This window comes from Hylobates moloch, unplaced genomic scaffold, assembly GCF_009828535.3.
Source record: "Hylobates moloch isolate HMO894 unplaced genomic scaffold, HMol_V3 SCAFFOLD_20, whole genome shotgun sequence".
NCBI lineage: Eukaryota > Metazoa > Chordata > Mammalia > Primates > Hylobatidae > Hylobates > Hylobates moloch.
This window is the reverse complement of record NW_026652295.1, coordinates 38,846,500-38,866,639: the sequence shown is the minus strand read 5'-3', so window position 1 is coordinate 38,866,639 and position 20,140 is coordinate 38,846,500. Positions and strand designations below refer to the sequence as shown.

Below are 20,140 nucleotides of genomic sequence, written 5' to 3'. Positions count from 1 at the left end.
TAGCACAGTTTTCATTGTGTTTCTTGTGTTTGGGGCTTTTGAGCTTCTTGGGTCTGTGCATTAATAGTTTTTATCAAATTCAGATTATTTTAGGCTATTATTTTTCTTCAAATTTTTTTTCTGTCTCTTTCTTGTCTTTTCTTTGGAGACTCCAATTACAGGTATGACAGGCAGCATGAAATTGTCCCATAACTCACTGATGCTCCTTTTATTTTGTTTTTTATTATTTCAGACATTAGAGACATTCTCTGTGTTTTATTTTAGATTGATTCTGTTGCTATCTGTAAGTTCAGTCATCTTTCTTTTTTCTAATGTCTAATCTGCCATTAATCCCATTCAATGTATTTTTCATGAAAATATAGTAGTTTTCAGCCATAGATGTTCAATTTAGAACTTTTAGACATCTTGTATGTCTCTATACCAACTTTTTTGAACATATGGATTACAATCATAACTGTTTCAAAGTCCTTGCCTGCTAATTATAACACGTGTGTCCTGTTCTGGTTGGTTTTAATGGATTGATTTTTCTCCTCATTGTGGGTTGTATTTTCCTGCCTCTTTCCATGCTTGCAAATTTTTTATTGGATGCCAGACATTATGAATTTTAATTTATTGGGTGTTGGTTATTTATATATTCCCTCTAAATACTCTTGAGCTTTGTTTTGGAGTGCTGTTAAGTTACTTGGAAACAGTTAATCCTTTCATGTCTTGCTTTTAAGATTAGTTAGGTGGCATGATAGCAGCATTTAGTCTAGAGCATTCTGAGGTAAGATCCTCATGAGTACTTGACACAATTCTGCATGAACTATGAGATTTTCCAGCTCAGCTATTCGGAACAGACACGATTCTTGGCCCTGTCAACGTACCTGGCAGTGTTTCCTCTAATTCTTTCAAGTAAGTCTTTGTGTGGCTTTGAGTAGTTCCTTGCATTTATCTACTGATCTGCATTCCACTGAATACTTGAGGGAGACCCTCTGCCACTCTCTTCTCTCCAGTACTCTGTCCTATGAACTATGGCCATCCTGATCTTCTCAGACTTCCAGTTCGTCAGGTCAGTGTGTCTACCTGGGCTCCCCTTTTCTGCACTGAGGCCTGGAAATCCACTCAAGGGGCTCAGGTGGTGAAATTGTAGAACTATCTCATTTGTCTTCCAGTTCTTCAGGATCACTGTCTTTCATGGTTTGATGTCCAGTATCTTAAACATCATTGTTTTAAATGTTTCCTTCAGATGTTTTTGTTGTTTGAGGTTGGAGAGTGAAGTCAGTCTCTTTTCCTTTATCTTTGGAAGGGCATTTTAAAATTTTGCCTTTTGTTTCTACTTTTACTGCATTGTGATTAGATAATTCTGTTTATAATATTCCTACTATGGAACTTACTTATATTTCCTTTGTGATCTAATATAGGAGGAATTTCAATAAAATTTTCACTTCTGCTTGAGAAGGGAAAATATTCTTTATTAAAGGGTACAGCATTTGATGCATACTTATGAAATTTAATTTATCATTGATATTGGTTAAGTCTTCTCTATCCATATTTATTTTTGTTCATATGACTTCTCTTGTCCTGAAAGTAATGTGTAAAACTATCTTATCATTATTGTTTCTGTCTATTTATCCTAGCATTGCTGTAATTTTTATTTTACATATAGACGGGTTTTGTATAATCTTTTACATAGCTATTATTTAATAAATAATATATTTTATTGTAGGTCGTTGGTTTTTGCATTATAATGCTATGATTTTTCTTGTTTAATGCTCTGTGTTCTAAATTCTGCATTGGGTGATATTAGAGTGGCTACTCCTGCTTTAGAGTTATTCCCATTTAGCTAGCATGACTTTTCTCATCTTCTTTTTTACATTCTCTTTTTCATTAAAATTAAAGCCTTTGGATCATTTTGTTTTCAATGTTCTCCAATATACGGAATACGCCACAGTCTATTGCTTTGTAAGTTATTTTGAAAATCCGTTTCTTTTAGTAGGCAACTTAAGCTCACTCTCATATGCTGATATGACTATTATATTAGGTGTAAACTTCCTGTGTCGATTTATCCTATAATTTTTCTATGTATTGTTATGTTTAGTGTGTTTCTTTCTTTATATGATATGTCTTCTTTGCTCTTTTTAAAAGATTTCCCTTGAGATTTAAAAAAATGTATGTTTTTGCACAGTAGTTACCTTTGCATTGGTGTCTTTTAAAATATCTTTCTTCTTCTTTTACCTTACTTAACCTTTTACTATGTGTATTGTTCATTCTACATGGTATAATTTGACACCTGCCTGTTTTCTGTGCAACAATGATCTTATTCTACTTTCCTCTTTCTGTCTTTATTCTCAGCTCAAATTTTAAGTTGTATTCTTTCTACCTTGTTAGAACACACAATACTTATAAATTATTTTCCATCCTTGTCCCTGATTCTTATTTAAATCTTAGATCTACAGTAAATATACCACATGCTCACCATCATTATTTTGCCAATGTTTCCATCTAGCAGATTATCCAGGAAGGGTTCATGTGTACAAAGTTCTCTCATTCCTTGAATAAATCATTTGTTTTTCTATAGTCTTAATACTTGAATGATGGTTTTGCTGCAATAAAGCCCATGGATCACAGTTCATTTTCTTTTCTTTGATTACTTGAAAATAATGTTCCACTCTTGTCTTGCTTTGCAGGTTTTTCTTGAATATTGTGAAGCTTATATAATTTTCATACCTTTCTAGGTATTATGGTTGTTGTGTGTGGAGGCCATGAGTATGGTTTTTTTTCTTTCTCTCTTTAATAGTCTAATAGTTTTATAGGCTATGTCTCAAAATTAATTACACTCAGTCAATTTTTCCAGGCACATTGGCCTTTCCACAAATTTAGGTTTTCTTTTATTTCTATAAAGACTGCTTGTATTTCATTTAAAAAACATATTAGCTCTATTCCATGGTGCCTTTCACCTGTTAGAGACATCAATTTCTTAAACATGTATGAAGGAATGGCATGTAGTAGAACAGTGGAGAAATGGCTTTTCAACAGGAATGTGGCTAGTTCATTTACCATAATGGTCAGTAAAACAGAGTGTGGGTATGGATGGATGCTTATGGGGTGGGGGAGACATGGAGGTGGATGTCTAAGGAAGGGCTCTTCTAATTGCTGTGGTTTCCTTAATGGTAGGGAAACATGTGCTAAGCTATCTCTCCAATCTCCCACCTGAGAAACAGGATGGAGATGAGTGCATGTGCCAAATTTAGACTCATGGCCTCAATGTGAATCACATATCAAAATTCATGAACGATGTTCTAGAAGGAGCTCAGAGGGCAATCAGTTCCTGATTCTTCTATTTAGTAGAAAACCCAGAGTTTCTTCCTCCTGAAAACAGCATTAATGGGGAACATCAACTATGGAAGGGTTCAGTTTCAAGGATAACCTCGGAGGAATCTGGAGGACTGTCCTGTGGGAGGTGGTGGAGGTCTGCTTTGTATTGCTTTAGGAGCGGTGAGGGAAAGACACAGGAAAATGGATTTTGAGTGAGCATAGGAAAGAATGTTAGAGGACCGCAAAAGGCTGTTGTGTGAGGTAGTGAAGTCTCTCTCCCAGGGAGTCTTCTTTCTTCATTAAGTGGCTGGATATCATGATGTCAGGGGTGTTGGGTAGGAGATTCCTGGGTCAGCAGGAATTACCAGATGGTCTCTGTGCCAATGCCAAGTTGACCATTCACCTTCTGTCACTATCCAAGCTTACTCTGTCAAGAAATCTTGTCCATTCTACCTTTGACATATATTCAGAACCCAAGCCTTTCTAATTTCCTCCACCTCAATCATCCTGGGTCAATAAACAATTTTCTCTCTCCTGAATTACTTTAATAGCCTTTTAGATGACTTTTCTGCTTCCTTCTTGGCCCCACTCCCCTATCCCAATCTATTTTCAATAGCAGTCAGATGGATCCTGTTGAATTATAGGTTATATAATATCACTCTGCATCAAGCTCCACACTGATGCCCCATTTCACTCAGAGTAAAAGCCAAAGTCCTAATCACAGCCTACACGGTCCATGTGACCTGCCGCCTCTCCTGCCCGTCTCCAACTTCATCCTCAGCTGCATTCCTTGCCACCTGCAGTCCTGCTCACAGGCACCTGGCTTTCCCTCACACCTGCCGGGAGCGCGCCCTCATCTCTTAAAGAGTGATGGCAATTTCCATTCCAGGAATGCCTCAGGTATTTGGAGAGGTCGCCTTTTTTTTTTTTTTAACTTCTCTTCAGATGTCATTACCTGTTCAAAGAGGTCCTGCCTGTCCACCTTTATCAAAAAGCATTCCTATCCTTTTACCTTCCTGAATTTTTCACAATGGCACTTATTACCCACATATTATATATGACATTACTTGTTTATATTGTTACTGCCTTGCCTGACAGTAGTTTTGTCTGTTTTTTCATTGCTGTATGCCCAGTGTCTAGAAGGGGCCTAGCACAGAATCAGTGCTCAAGAAATATTTGTTACATGAATGAATAAATGAATAGGTGTGATTGTGTTTTTATAGGGATATGGGACGATGTGACAATAAGCCAGGGCTTGACTCCTTCCTTCTGGAGGGAGGAGAAGGACTTGACAGGGCTTTACCATTTTACTGTGTTCTGTTCCAGGTAAGATGAAGTAAACACATGGCAGCCTCTCTCTCCCACTGACGATACAATCGATAGAGGGCATGGTGCAGCTATCTGAATGATCCGAACAGTAAATACCGGCAAGTGGATGGGTGAAAACAACCAGGATTCCAAGTACCACAAAGCTGGTGGTGAGTTGTGCACACTTTTTCCTCTGGAATCTCTTGAGCAGAACTCAGCATGGCCTGAAACCCAGGAGTGAGCAGCACGGTGCCGACAGAGAGTTGCAGAAGAAAACCTCTGGTTCTGGCTCAAGCAGTGGACAAGGAGACTCCTGAAACTCAGAGCCTGGGGGGACCCCTGATGGTTTTCTTTACTTTCTCTCCATTCTCACATTCCAGCCACCAGAGAATGCAAGAGAGGAGTAGCAGTGGCAGTAAATGTGGCATCAACAACAACAACAACAAAGGAAGGGAAGCCTATATTCTGGCCTCAGGGTGCTCTTTCTTCCTGCCTGGGGGTCATATACCACCTGTGGGCACCTCAGGACTCCTGATAACCTCACTTTTACCTGTTGCCTTTTTAGCCCAGGATCAGTAGGTATGGGGGTACACATGCTCTTGAGGACACAGCAGCTGTCATATCAGGGAGCCTGGCTCCAGACCCCTCTGTAAATATCCCATGGCTGGGCCCTGCCCATCACCCCACCCAGGCCTCCTCAAATGAGGAGCTAAAGCTGCCCCATGGGGCCAAAATGCAGAGGGTGGGGATAATGAGCCACTGGCCTTCTAGAACCTGGCATGGTCCCTGAGTCAGCCATGACACAGGCAGGGAAGGAGGGTGGGGCTGGGACAAAGCTGGATCTCAAGGGAGTTAGATTTGTTCAGCTTAGGGGAGGGGAGCAGAGGAGATGCTCTAAGATGTGGCTTTACCAAATGTTTCAAGGACACGGAGGGACCAAGCAATGGCACCTGTGATGAAAGATTGAAGCCCAGGAGGTGGGGCTCCTGCAAATCTCACTTCTCCACAAAAAGGAAGGTTCTTAGCAATCTAGATGGGGCTTCATGGGTAGGAAAGGGAGAAACTGGTGTTTCTTTACACAACTTCTGCTAAGCACCTCATATGTGCTATGATAACGAATCCTCACTAAGCCCATGACACAAAGACTCATGTTTTAGATGAACAAGCTGAGATATAAAAAGGTTAAACAAGAGACATCCAAGGTCACAGTCCTAATAAGGGACAGGGCTCAGTAAGCCTTCAGTGAATATATTCTCCTACCCCAGTATGAAGCCCAGAAAAGTCCTTAATATCCCAAGTCATGGATCCTAACACATGGGCCATGAACTTCAGAAGTCAGAGCCCAGCAGCAATGTGAGGGAGATGTAGAAATCAAAACAACTCACATTTAGTAACTTGCTGGATGCTAGACACTCTTCCCCATGTTGTGAGAAATGAAAGAACATAGCCCCATGACTTTGAGGTCTTTACAAGCCTCCCTGAAGAACCAGCTTCTCGAGCTGACAGACAGGCATGTTTTCACAAATTTACCAGGTACCTGTGACTCTGAGGAACACACCTCCTGGGCAAGGATGGATTGGCCAGAAAATCACTCAGTCCAAGGTGGTTCTTACAGCCAGGAGAATTCACGGGTGCTCTTAGTGGTTCTCAGACCTGCTTGTCTCTTTATTAAAGCTCAACTAATGCCTTGAAGGAGAAGAAATTAGCTTGCCATCCAGTTAAGAATGACTGTTGTGGCCTGGTGCAGTGGCTCACGCCTGTAATCCCAGTACTTTGGGAGGACGAGGTAGGAGGATTACGAGGTCAGGAGTTCGAGACCAGCCTGGCCAATATGGTGAAACCCCGTCTCTACTAAAAACACAAAAATTAGCTGGGTGTGGTGGCACGTGCCTGTCGTCCCAGCTACTCAGGAGGCTGAAGCAGAAGAATCGCCTGAACCTGGAGGCAGAGGTTGCAGTTAGCAGAGATCGTGCCACTGCACTCCAGCCTGGGCAACAAAGCAAGACTCCTTCAAAAAAAAAAAAAAAATGACTGTTTTTTCTGAGGACCAAGGAGGCCTGAGGAGGGAGCAAACTCCTTTGGAGTCTGGGGGATGTGGTTGTGTGAGCTTGTGGGGGAGGGCAAACAGTGTGGGCTATAGGGTGGTGGCCTGGGGAGAACAAGAAGGTCCTTCAGCAGCCTAGATAGGGAGAAGCTGCTTGTCTCTTCATGAGTGAGGAAAGTGGGGTTTTATTCTATGACCTCGGTTCCTTAATTTGTAAAATGGCATTGGAGAAAGATCTAGCTCAGGGGGTTGTATATTTATAAACTGTGAAGTGCTAAAGTAATTAAATGCATAACACAGACTTGGAGAAGTGGAAGTGCTAACGGCCTCCATTATATTAATTATATGCATCACTGAGCACATTGTAATCAATGGCAGCATATTAATGATAACATTGGGCATATTGGGTTCTAGAATCACTGAACTGGCACAGCAAGTATTTCAGAGGCCATCCAGCCTGGTCTTCCTTATCTGATGTTAGAATTCTCTGTAAGATATTTGTGCTAAGGAGTACCAATATTTTCCTCAGTAATACTGGACATGTTGAATATCAGAGTTCATCCGGCCTGGGAGAGTGGGTAATCCTGCCTGTCCCCCATGAGGCTTCCCCAGGTTGACCAGATCCACTCTTGCCCTCCTAGATCCCTGAGCACAGACAGATTTGGCATCCAGAGTGGGCTGTGGTCATTGTCTGAATGGAAAAACCAGCTATGAGTCAGAGCTTAGACTGGAGAAAATTTCTAAGGAGGTGGGGCCAGCTGCTTACTTCCCCCAGGCCCAGTAGGAAATCGAGCCTCACTGTCCCAAATGTGAACTGAAAGGCATCCAAGAGCCCTTGATATAACTTCAGACATAAACAACATAAGCAAACGGTCTCAATTCCCTGGGAGTCACCTCCCCACCCACATGAGGATGGCACTGCTGCCACAGTCATCTGTGACCCAAGAGTCATCCTTTTCACCATTCTTGGTACAATCACCAAGAAACCACACCAGAGAAACCACACCCCATAGCTCTCCCCAGCCTTGCCCAGTGTGCCAGTGGTGAAGAAGCCATTCCTTAGTGTTCTAGAACCCCCTCTGCAAAACGTAATTATGCATAAGAAGATGGTCCCGACTCCCAGCACATCAGAGCTCCGCTCTAGGGAGCCTGCAGGGTGACAGGAGGCCATCGCTCCTCTAGGGGAGATGGGAGTCCCTCCCTTTTATTCTCATCCCCCTTCTGTCTCAGGTACAGTCCATCTGGTTGTGGTGGAAAGTAACAATAAACTCTTCTCTTAATCCTCTTCACCCCCAAGTACAACTTCAAGCAGTAAGAAATACAATATAAAACCTTCATTCAAGAACCCTGTTCTCCCCATCCTGATGCAAGGGTGGCTCTGTTGGAACAAGAGTGGCTGCCCAGGCCCTTTGAACCATGGGAGAAGATGTCCTGAGGTCAACTTCAAGACAGGGTTGGCAGTACTGGGACACTTGGCTGAGAAACAGGGGGCCTGCCCAGGTGAAGAGCTTCCCCTCATGGATGTAAATGGAGGGTCACCGCTGAGCTGCAGGAAGGGAAGAAAAGGAAAGGAAGGAGCAAGGAGGATGGGGGCACACTTTCTCCTCATACTGGGATTCCAGCTCACATCCCAGTCCTTCTCAGTGAGCAGTCATGAGAACCTCACCCTGAGAAAGGAGGCAGCAGTGGGGCTTTTCTCTAGGTGCCCTAGCTCTCCCTCACCACTGAAGTTGGAGACTAGACAACTTGGGTGGTGGAGGGGCAGAAACATAGGCCCCAGGTCCTATAAGCAGATCCCTCTACAGATACCTGGGGCTCAGATGGTATAAGACAGGAAGGAGAGAGCCTGGGTAGGGTCAGGTGGTGGCTCCCCACAATTAGAAAAGGTGGCTTTTCTGCATGCATTTCTTCAGATGGGCGAGGTGGTCTCCTGCCCTGTGTTCTTGCTTGACCAATAATCACAGGCTTTGATTCTTGTGAAAGAACAAGAAAGTCAGGAGACATCTGGAAGAAAGGCAGCAGCAGGAAGAGCAACACAGATGCAATATAGTGTCAGGTACAGCCCGGCTTACTGTCCCCAGCTAGGCAGCAAGGTCAACCAGCCTGCCTCACAGAAACCAGCAGAATGGGGCACTGTGATTGTGATCATTTTTTTTAATTGTATTGAGAACACTTAACTTGAGATCTGCTCCCTTAACAAGTTTTTAAGTGTACAATAAGGTATTGTTAACTATGACAATGTACAACAACATTGTACAGCAGATTTCTAGAATGTATTCACCTTGCATAACTGAAACTGTGTACCTATTGAATAGCAACTCTCCATCTCCCCCTCCTCCCAGTCCCTGGCAACCACAATTCCACTCTCTGCTTCTGTGAGTTTGACTATTTTAGATACTTCATATAAGTGAAATCCAGTAATCCCACTCCTGGGTATTCATCCAAAAGAATTAAAATCAGGATCTCAAACATGCACTTCCATGTTGATTGCATTATCCACAACAGCCAAGATGTGGAGGCAACCTTGGTGTTCATTAACGAAGGAGCGGTTTAAGAAAAGTGGAATACACATGCAATGGAGTCAAATTCAGCCTTAGCAAAGAAGGAAATCCTGCCATATGCAACAACGTGGGGGGTGGTGAGGGCTTTCACTAGAGGTAGGGGTGGAGAAGGAAGCTTCTTAGGGTAGTTTAAGGAGGTAGGAAGCAACATCACAGTTTGGCCACATCTCCTTCCTGTAGGAAATACAAAATCCAAAGAGACACAAAGAGAAGAGAGAAAGAAAATATAGCAAACATTCTAATGCCATCTTTGCTACTGGACTTGTACACTGTGCTAGACGCTTTACTGCCATTTCTCATTTCACCCTCAGAATAACCTCTGAAGAGGTCATTGTAGTTCCCATTTCACAGACAAGGTCTCTGGGCTGGTAGGGGACCTGGGTAGGATGGTTATTCATGAGCTGATAAGGAGAATCTCAGGCCACCACAGTGGGTGCTCTCAGGACCATTCCAAGGCTTTCTGGCTAGGAGTCCAGGGGAACATCACCTGGGGCTAGGGAAGAGCTTTTGGAACCAAGAGCTCCAAAGGCTGGGATTGCCCAAGAGGACAAGGGGGAGGGGCATGTTGGGCACCTTGCAATGAGGTGATTCCAGACGCAGGCACCCTGGCTCGCCAAATGTCTCGGAGGGCTTGGGCTCCACAGGCCCTCTGCTATGGAGAGCTCTTCTCGGCCCTTTCCACCGACTACATGATTCTAGGAATCTTCTTCTGTGGAAGCAGGAGCTTTGGGAATCTGCTGGGCTGAGGAGGTAGTGCTCATCCAGCTCCATGCCACCAATGACAGCTCCAGAGTTTTGCTCTCACCAACACCCCCATGCTTCTGCTCTGTAAAGATATCATATTTACATATTTACCTTCTTGCCCCTCCTACTATATGAACCACACTCACATGTGCACACACGAAGGCTTTGAGCAGCATTGAAATTGATCAAGCCTGAGTTTCGTAGCACAAGTGTCCTATCTGCTAGAGTTTGGCTGTACCTTGACCTCAGATATCTGCCATTCCGAATGGAATGCCCAGCTCCGGGCGGGCACTGGATGAGAACAACCGTAAGCTGAGGCATCTGCTTCTCCCTCTTCCTCCACCTCCATGTCAAGGGCATCCCCTCATTACAAACTGGGCCTGGGGTGGGAGTATAAGGCAGGGGGCAGGGAACTGGGAAGCCCCCTCCACCCCATCTGATTTCAGACCTGCCTCCTCAGCGCCCCATGTCTGACCCAGCTATATTTAGCGAGCTTAATTCAGTAACTAGAGCAACTGGTCTAGCGCCCTCCCCTTCCAAGGACTCTGAAGGGGCCAGTTTCTCACACCTTTTAATCGTCTTCCATTTCTCCAGGCAACCAACACAAAAGGCCTGGACCAGGTGGTGGAGATGCTGGGGCTCCTACACAGAGGCTCTATTTTCTGTTTTGCATTCTTCCAGGCTGGGTAATTATGGATCTGTCCTCAGAGGAATTCTGTTTCTTAGCATCGGCTGCTAGAAAGCCCATTTATGTCAGTCTGGCCTCACCACTTCTATCAGTGTCACACTGCAGAGGACTGTATCACTGACTTGGCGTCTGCCTGTGGTCTAATGTGAATGCATTCCCATGCACACGCCAGCGTGCAGTGTGTGTGCATGTGAGTGTGTGTGCATATTGGTTTGTGAATAGAGCACTCCTTGATCAATCAGTCTTTATTGCATGCCCACTTTGTGCCAAGCCAAGGTGTTATAGATGAAAGTGCATAATAGTGAAGGAGAGGGGCAGAATCACTGCGCACATTGCAGTTTTCGTTGTGGTGGAATCAGTAAACCAACAGATAAGATCATTTGAGGTAGTGAGGAATGCTGATGGAATTACAGCAGATCGATGCCTAGTAAATGAAGGGTAGGTGAGGGTGGGGGTGGCCACAGTCGCTACTTTAGACGGGGTTGTCAGGCAAGGCCCCACTGAGTAGACAGGATGAGCTGGAGGTGGAGCCTTCCGGGCAGAGGAAACAGCAAAGTCAGAAGCCTTGTGGGGAATGGGCTTGGTGTGTTTGTAGCTGGAGAGAAGAGGCTGGGGGTGGGGGAAGATTGGTAAGATCTGAGGTCAGAAATAGAGATGTCTGCAGGGCTCAAGGAGTCAGAACTCAGTTCCCTCCTGTGTCACTTACTAGCTGTGTGACCTTGAGGGAGTTATTGAAACTCTCTGGGCCTCTGAGGGGTAATGACAGTACTTCCTTTAGAGAGCATTATGGCGATGATGGAATGGGTTCACATACGTAAAGGGCTTAGCACAATAGCTGGCATATACATCAGCTGTGGTTTTTTTTAAATAAGTATTTGCTATTGTGATCAGCCTTCTTGTTATTACAAGAAAGGAGCTTAAATTTGAAGAAGAGTCTGTTTGTCTGCTGGAACAAGTTTTGGAAATTATCAGAGACCTGAATTTTACTCCCTGGTGGTCTTCAAGTCCCTAGGTGTCCAGTTCCTTTAAGGCGTTACCAAGACAATCCTTTGAGACCCTAGTTAGGGTCCAGCACAGGAGGTGTCTCCTAAGGGTGGGGGTCTTAATTAGTGGATGGTGTCCTTACCCAAAAAGAGTGAGTTCCAAACTCATCCAGAAGAGCAGCCTAGGAAGCTGAAGTTCAAATGACTCATCTGTTCACTTCCAGCAGGGAAAGAAGGTGACTGAAGCAGGGAGAGGGAGGGAGGCATGGGCCTGGAAGAGACAGGACAGCAGGACGTGATGCCCAGAGCCTTTTCTCTCAGCTCTGGCCTCGTACAACTATGGGGATGCCTGGTGAGGATGAAGGCTGGAGGGCACGGGGTCTAGTAGGTGCTGGTTCGGGACAGGCTTCTGCCTCATTTTTTTCATCAGTCATCAATGAAGAAGTCAGTTGAGATAATTGATAAGATCTTTCCTAGTTAACCCCACTCAAAACATCCATTGGAGGCTGAGCTGGTTAGTGAGTTAGGGGATAAAAGGAAAGAATTTGGAGATGAGGACCTTTTGAGCACAATACACCTTGAATTTTTGGATTGTGGCAGCCTTGGGGATAAAGTGTTCGGTTTCCCCTTTGCAAGCTGGAGGTGCAGAAGGAGATGGTATTTGTGGTCCTCCAAGCTAGATTGCCATCAGACCCTCGAGTCTGCAGGCTTGGCCAGGATTTCCATCTGACATCCCTGCCCTTCTCCCCAACCACATGGAGAGAGGCAGTGACAAGTTCTGCATCTTTACAAGCACACATGCATACCCTACAAGGCACGGGCTTCTGAAAATTTACAGAGAAATCGCATTTTTGTAAATCAAATTCCATTTTCAATGCACTTTGTTTTCTTATTAACTGAAAGAAGCCTTGCTGCAAATCCTTTTGTGAAGCAAATATCTCTTTCCCCATAAATATCTCCTTCATATTTAGGCTCTTTTTTTTTTTTAATTTTTTCAAGATGGAGTCTCGCTCTGTCATCCGGGCTGGAGTGCAGTGGCACGATCTGAGCTCACTACAACCTCCGCCTCCCGGGTTCAAGCGATTCTCCTGCCTCAGCCTCCCGAGTAGCTGGGACTATAGGTGCGAACCGCCACCCCCAGCTGATTTTTGTATTTTTAGTAGAGACAGGGTTTCACCATGTTGGGTAAGACGGTCTCGATCTCTTGACCTCGTGATTCACACACCTCGGCCTCTCAAAGTGCTGGGATTACAGGCGTGAGCCACCGTTCCCAACCTATTTAGGCTCTTAAAGTATGGGAGCCCCTCTCTGTTCAACTGAGTGTGAGTATGTGTGTGTGAGAGAGCGTGAAAGGGCTTGTGTCAGTGTGTACATGTGTATAAGTGTGAGAGTGTGCGTGTGTGAGAATGTGTGAGTGTGAGTGTATGGTCAGTATGAGAGTGTATGTGAATGTGTGTGAGAGAGAATGAGAGTGTGTCAGTGTGCATGTATGTGTGGGAGTGTGCATCCGTGGGTGTGTGTGTGTGTGTCAGTGTGTATATGTGTGTGTCAGCATGTCAGTGCATATGCATATGTGTGTCAGTGTGTGTATGTGTGTGTCAGTGTGTACATCTGAGTGTGAGAGGGTGTGAAAGAATGTGTCAGTGTGTGTGGTGTGTGTCAGTGTGTATGTGTACATCAGTGTATGTATATGTGTGAGGCTATGTGAATGTGAGCATGTGTCAGTGCATATTTGTGTATCAGTGTGTGTGTCACTGTATGTGAGTGTATGTGTCAGTGCACGTGTGTCAGTGTGCATGTGCTTGTGTTAGTGAGTCAGTGTATGTAAGTGAATGTGTGTATGTGTGTCAGTGCATATGAGTGTCAATGTAGGAGTTTGTCAGTGTGTCAGTGTGTATATATGTGTGCATGTCAGTTTACATGTGTGTCAGTGTATGCACGGGTGTGCATCAATGTGTGTGGGCATGTGTGTGTGTGTATGTGAGAGTGTGTCAGTGCATATGTATGTCAGTGTGCATGTGTATGCAAGAGCAATTGTGTGTCAGTGTGTCAGTGTGTGTAAGTGTGTATGTGTGTGTCAGTGCATATGTGTGTCAGTGTGCATGTGTGAGTGTGCTGGTGTGTACGCAGGAGTGTGTCTGTGTGTATGTGTGAGAGTGAGTATGTCAGTGTGTGTGTGTGTGTTGAGTGTGTCTGTGCATGTGTGTGTGCCAGTGTGGGTGCAAGAGTGGGTGTCAGTGTGCACATGTGAGTGTGAGAGTGTGTGCATTTGCATTCACTCTGGCACATGAAAGGGTTTATGAATGCACGGTGCTTTTCTCCTCTCCCGGCCTTGCCGCGGTATGCTGCTGGAGAGAGACACTGTCCAAGCACGGGGCCGACTCGGCGTGGTTCAGCCCTCCATTTGGGCACGCCATCCTTTGTTCCTGGCCTCTGACTGCTGCTCCTTGTGGGAGTTGTCCCGGGGGCCACGTTAGAAGCAGGCACAGAGGAAACAGAATCGTTTCAGGAAAATGGAAATTGTGCATGCCTCTTGGATTGAGCCAGGGAAGGGGAGGCAGATGTGAGAGTGTAGAAGGGGTTGACTGGGGATTCTCCCGGAATTCATTCATGAGATTGCATTCTACAATCAATTATTCATCAGAGAAGATCCAGGGAACTACTGTTGTTTGCTTTCTGCCTGTCTGAAGGATGAGGACTGTACCCTTAACAGTTGTCGATTTAACTGCTGGGGAGAGCGGCTTGACTTCCCCTGGAAAGGCACTGCCACTTGTCTCACCGCCCACCCACACCACTGAGCTCTGCGTGGGGAAGGGTCCCCTTCAGTCTCCAGCCTTCTGCAGGCTGGTGCAGGAGCCAGCCAAAGAGCCTCTGGAAAGATTCCTTCATCACTTATTAATGGTCCCCGGCCTCGTCCCTGAAATAATTAGTGTTGGGATATTTTCCTGTCACGCAGTTAATTGCCATCTGTACTGCTTACCATGCCAGGGCACTGGGTAGCAATCTGGGGGCCCGTGGAGGGCTGTGGGGATGGGGCCTGAGTCATGGTGTTGGCTGCCACGGCCGGGGTGGGAGGGGGAGAGAGGGAGCTTTCAGTGGGGTGTGGGAGGTGCCGGGGCTCTGAGCAGCTTCATCCCTCAGTTCACAGTCAAAGTGTTAAGAACCAGCTTCTCCTTCTCCCCTGGGAGGGGGAGAGGGAGGGAGCTGGGGTCCTGGAAGAAAGCAAGGTTCTCACCACAACAGACACCCACAGGATGCCTGGGAACCAGATTGTCTCAGGAACATCCGGATTCAGGATCTGAAGCCCTGTGTACTAGCCCTCTGTCTGGTTCCCTAGAAGCAGGGTTTGAGAGGAGATTCCAGCGTGTGGTTTGTTGAGTGAGTGCTTGCAGGAGAAGCTGGGAGGGATCGTGGGGCATGATGGAGAAGCAGAAGGGTCCAGGCAAAGATGCCATTTCAGGGGAGGCCTAGCTGGGCCCAAACACACAGGGGCTTTGGGGCATGTACGGTGCATGGAGTTTGGTCTACCTGAAGACAAGAGAGTGGCTTTCTGTCTCTACAGCAGTCAGGCCTTAGCTAAAGGCTATTCCCGGGGGGGGGCTATGGTAGAGGGCTTAACCTCCAAAGCTTCTCCCAGAGAAGTGGCTCCTGCTGGCTAAGGCGATGTGGAGGAGAAGGGTACAGTTATGAGCTGTCAGCAGCCAACACTGCAGCAGCTTGGAGTGAGCGCCCAGCTGGTAAAGGACATCTGGGTGGGGCACCAACAGCCTCTGATCCCCCCTTCCTAGCTGCTCTGAGGCTCTGCTTCCTTCCACGTCAAAGGGGGTTCAACAGCCTTCCCTCGCTCTATTGCAATGCAGAAGGGTAACAAACCGAGAGGGTGTGGCAAGGATCTTGTAACTGTAGTGTGCTGTGTAAATGCCAGCTAGTATCACTACACTTATTCCCGTGCTGCTTAGTGGAAGAAATGCCCAGATTTCACTTTACGTGGAGCACAAACCACAGATGCTTGCTGGATTTTTTAAGGCTTCTCTCCCCCACGCCCTTCTCCCCTGGCCTGGGCTCCTTCCGTTAGACAAATGTCCCTTTGACATGGCATTATTCTCTGGGATAACTTAGAAAGGACGTGGAGGGGATTACTTTTCAGTTCTGGGTCATGAGAGCTAGAGTGAGTCTCCTTTTTAGGTGCTCTCAGACCAGAGCAGGGGAGACGGGTAAGGGGACAGCCTGAGGGCCAAGCCCAGGGGCCTCAGCAGGAGGGCTCTTCCCATCCTCATCCGTTTTGTAACCACCCTCAACCCCCAGAGGGGACAATGAATACAGAGGAAGGGCCCCTCCCCAACCCTGCTGAGCCCCTTGCCTATCCCCTGCCCCTTCCCCCAGCACACAGAAAAAAGGGGGGCTGCCACCAAAGGCAGCCCCTGTGGGCTGAGCAACGTTGATCCTGGCCATTCCCGGGAGGCAGTGGAGGAGGCTGGAGGAGAGCTGTCCCTGCAGTGACAGGCCTGTGGGGAGGAGGGGAGGAGGCAGGCAGTGTCAGCAAGCGTCTGACTAGCTGAGGCTGAGAGTGCCAGGTCAGAACCGCTGACCTGCTGGGCCGACCTGCTGTTTGTCAGGCCTTCAACACGGGAAACACAGTGACACTTGGGTGCTGCTTTCTTCTTCAAGGAAAGGACTGTGGTGTTTGAGCCAGATCCTTGCCCCCACCCCCTCCGCCCTCCCCCGTGTTGAGCCCTGTGTCCCTGTGCTTTGTTGTGCCTGGGTGTCCGAGGAAGACATTTTCCTGCCTGCCTTTTCCTGGTGGGGAAAGCTCTTGGGTCCACCCCTAGGACACAGCATACAAGCCTGGTCCTCTCTCGAACTGAGAAAATCCAGAAAATGGCTGGGCTTGGGAAAAAATGCATTTTGGTTGTCAGTGGCCAGAATGTGGGATTATTTCTGGGGAAACAACTAGGTTTTACTTTACAGAGTACAAGCATGTGTGTGTGTGTGTGTGTGTGTGTGCGTGTGCACCCATACACACAGCTGTCTATTGAGGACCAGGTCACACTGCACCCTCATCCCAGGAATCAGACCCCTGCCCAGAGCAGAGGGCCCTGGACACTCAGCAAGGACACGTCTGATCCAGGACATCTTTGGCCTCACCGCTGTCGGCCCAGCATAAGGCAGGAAGGAGAAGTGAGCTTGGCAGAGCCTCTGCGTTCAGGGTCTGGAGTCTGGGTTTACTCAGGGGAATCACGTGTGGGATCAGGTCTAAGGTGGTTTGGGTAAGGGAGACAGTGCAAATCTCACCAACATGTTCAAGGAAGGCTGCATGGAGGAGGTGAGGCTTGAAATAAACGCAACATTTGAATTGGGAGGGAAGAAGAGTGTGTGTGTAAGGAGAATGTTTGTGTCAGCTAAAGTGTGGAGGCAGGAAGAAGAGAGGGCAGCCTGGCTGGGAGAAAATCATTCCAGAATAAACGATGATGATGATGGTAATCCTTATCATTATCAGAGCTAATACTAATTGACCACCTACTGTGCACCAGGCACCATTCTCAGAGCTTTACAGATTAGCTTATTTAATCCTTACAATTCCACGGGTAGATACTATTATCATTTCCGATTTTACATGGTTTTCGTGTTGCTATAAAGGGATACCTGAGACTGAGTAATTTATTAAAAAAAAAAAGTTTAATCTGCTCACAGTTCTGCAGGCTACACAGGAAGCACGACCCAGTATCTGCTCCTGGTGAGGCCTCAGGGAGCTTTTACTGTTGGTGGAAGATGAAGCAGGAACAGGCGTGCCACATGGCGAGAGAGGGAGTGAGAGAGAGAACGGGGAGGTCCCACACACTTTTAAACAACCAGATCTCGCATGCACTCAGAGCGAGCACTCACTAATTACCACAAGAAGGGCACCAGACCATTCACGAGAGATCAGTCCCCATGATCCAAACACCTCCCACCAGGCCCCACCGCCAACACTGGGGATCACATTTCAACATGAGATATGAAGGGGACAAACATCCAAACCATATCATGGGAAGAAACTCAGGCCCAGAGTAGATAATTAATGGGCACAAGGTCACATAGCCAGTGAGTGGCCAAACCAGGATTTGAACCTGAACAGCCTGGCTGGAGCTTCTGCTGCTATCGGATAGACATTTCTAGATAAGCTAGCACATGCTGAGTCCTTATTATGTGTCAGGCACCATTCTGAGCCTTTTATTCATGGAGTCTTCATTATTAATTCCATTTTCCAGATAAGAAAACTGAGACACAGAAAAGTCACACAAGATTATCGAGGTCAACACAGAGAACAGTGGAACCGGCACCTGACCCCAAGCAGGCGGAGACTTCGTGACCACACCACACTGCCACAGGGAACAGGCAGGGAAAACAATGGTAAGTGGAAGCTGTGGACATTGTACTCAGGCATTGGGAACTCTGGTGGGTTTTGATCACCAGCAGGGAGCAGGGACATGGGGAGGAGGCACACAGCCGGGGCGGGTGCCAACAGCCACGGAGGAGCCGTCTGAGGCTGGGGTTGGGATGGGGAGAGGGCTTGCCTCCTCTGTGGCTCCTGTGGCCTAGTTTCCTGGCAGCCGCCAGGTAGTGGGACCTGGCGAGGAGGTTATAAATATCCTGGGCTGACAGCAAGGCCTTCATACTGACACTGATGCGGATTAAGCTGAATGTGCAGCTCAAGGTCATTGGCATGGCTATAGCTTTGCTTTGGGAGAGGTCTAGTTGAGGCAGTGCTAAGGAGGGGACAGCAGGGAGGCTGGGGTCTGAGCCCCTAGGTCCAGCTCAGCACAGACAGTGGCTTTTCCTCTCGTGTGGCCTGAGTGCTTCACTTCTGCCCTTACCACGTCTCTCGCCCCAGCCTCCTCTGTCCTCCCCAAGCCTGCCCTCCATGGGTTTTCCCAGCCCACTCAAGCCAGAAGTCAGTGGTGGGGGATGCGCTGGGCAGGGGGGCAAGAACTCTGGCAGCCCCTGGCCTTTCCTGCCTTCTGCTTCAGTCACCCCTCCTCCCTCAGCACCTATCTCTGCCCACGTTTCCAGAGGAGAGTTGGACAGTGACTCTGGGTTGACTCAGCAAAGCTGCAGCTCCCTGAGGACTGTGTGTACGTGCATGTGTGCGTGTGTGTGTGTGTGTGTGTGTGTGTCCATGTCCACTCTGCTTATAAATAAAGACACTTAGAAATCTCAGAACCTCACAGCTGGACGAGACCCCCAGGTGAATGTGCTCTGGGAATGTGGCTCAGGGACATTCTGTGTCTACAGCTAGAGCACAGGCATCTGAGTCCCAAGCCAGCCTCCAGCGGAGCCAGCCTTTGGATTGGTTCCAACCCAAAAAAGCCCCAGGAAGGCCCGGGAGCTATGCTGGGGTTAGGAGGACCTCAGCTGCAGGAGCTGGGTGTGGGCTGGGGAATGGAGGGGGCTGGTCCTCCACCCGGCGAAGGGACAGAGGCTGTGTGGGGCGATGCAACAGAGGCAGGAGTCAGCGCCAGCCATAGGCTTGGGTGGGGCTACAGCAGGCCGCGACTTCGGGCCAGCTGGGGTCTGAGTGAGTTCTGGGCTGTGCTGGGTATTGTCTACCAGCACTTAGCATTGTTTCATATCCTTTATGTTCCCTCTATATCACAGGGGCTAGCAGGACAAAAATGACATTTCCCAGAGTTTCTTGCTGCTTGGATCTGGCTGCAGTTTCAGTTTTGCCAACAAGAGGCATTTCCGTGAGCTCTGGACAGTGGCAGAGAGGCAGAGGCGCTCCTCTGCAGTGTGGTGGACACTCCGTGGGCTCCTGCCAACGTGAGGATCTGCAGCAACTGGTATATCCATGGTCTTGTCACCAGCTTCCTGAATGCGGGGCAGCTGGAGCCACACCAGTGGTCCTTGCAGGGGCAGCAGCTGTCTCCTGGTCTCAGGCTCACAGCTGTGGGGATGTGACCTTAAGCCAAAAGCCTAGCAGTGGTCCTGACCTTCATTTGTCTAGGCCCTCTGATCACTCTATAAGTCGCTATTTCCCTTATTAAATCTCTTTCTGCTGGATACTTTGGGTGTTTCTACTTTCTACACAGAAAGCTGATTGATATATAGGACACGGCTGGGACAGGTGGATGCTGGGCTGAACAAAGGAGGGGCCTGGCCCTGATTCAGAGGCCAAGGAAGACTCTGACACTGGTGTCTGTGATGAGGATGTGATGTGGTTGAGAAAAACTGCAAGCTTCAGGGTCAGAGGCTCTCAGGGTAGGCAGGGACAGACCGTCAGCTGGGCTTCAGTGACCCGCTGTGGATGCTGGAGGGGAGCATTGCAGAAATCCCAGCAGGTCCTTTCAAAGGTGACCTAGAACTGCCCTCGTGCAGAAACCAAGGGCTGCTCCCCTGCAGAGAGCTGAAGATGGGTAAAGAAATCCAGGCCACGGCTCACCCAGAGCCTGGGGTCCAGCTGGGTCAGCCTGTGGGGCCAATTCTAGTACATGCAGGGGAGGACAGATGAGCAGCCCCTTTAAAGGAGGCCAGCTGG

The 20,140-nt window shown here is 47.5% G+C and overlaps 1 protein-coding gene across 4 annotated transcripts in view; it reads left to right on the top strand.

Moving 5' to 3' along the window:
- The window catches only part of LOC116460221 (uncharacterized), a 30,946-nt gene extending 11,292 nt beyond the window's left edge, over positions 1-19,654 (top strand). For 3 of the 4 annotated variants that reach the window (XR_009211337.1, XR_009211336.1, XR_009211335.1), the window contains exons 2-4: positions 4,624-4,775; positions 17,874-18,015; positions 19,261-19,654. Coding sequence is in view for 1 of the 4 variants with exons in the window: in XM_058432434.1 (XP_058288417.1) it covers positions 8,066-8,149; positions 17,874-18,015; positions 19,261-19,649 (615 nt within the window). In the remaining 3 variants the exon portion in view is untranslated. Of the gene's footprint in view, positions 1-4,623; positions 4,776-8,009; positions 8,150-17,873; positions 18,016-19,260 lie in introns of those variants that run through there. The other variant, XM_058432434.1, reaches the window with a different exon arrangement.
- The last annotated feature ends 486 nt before the right edge of the window (positions 19,655-20,140 follow it).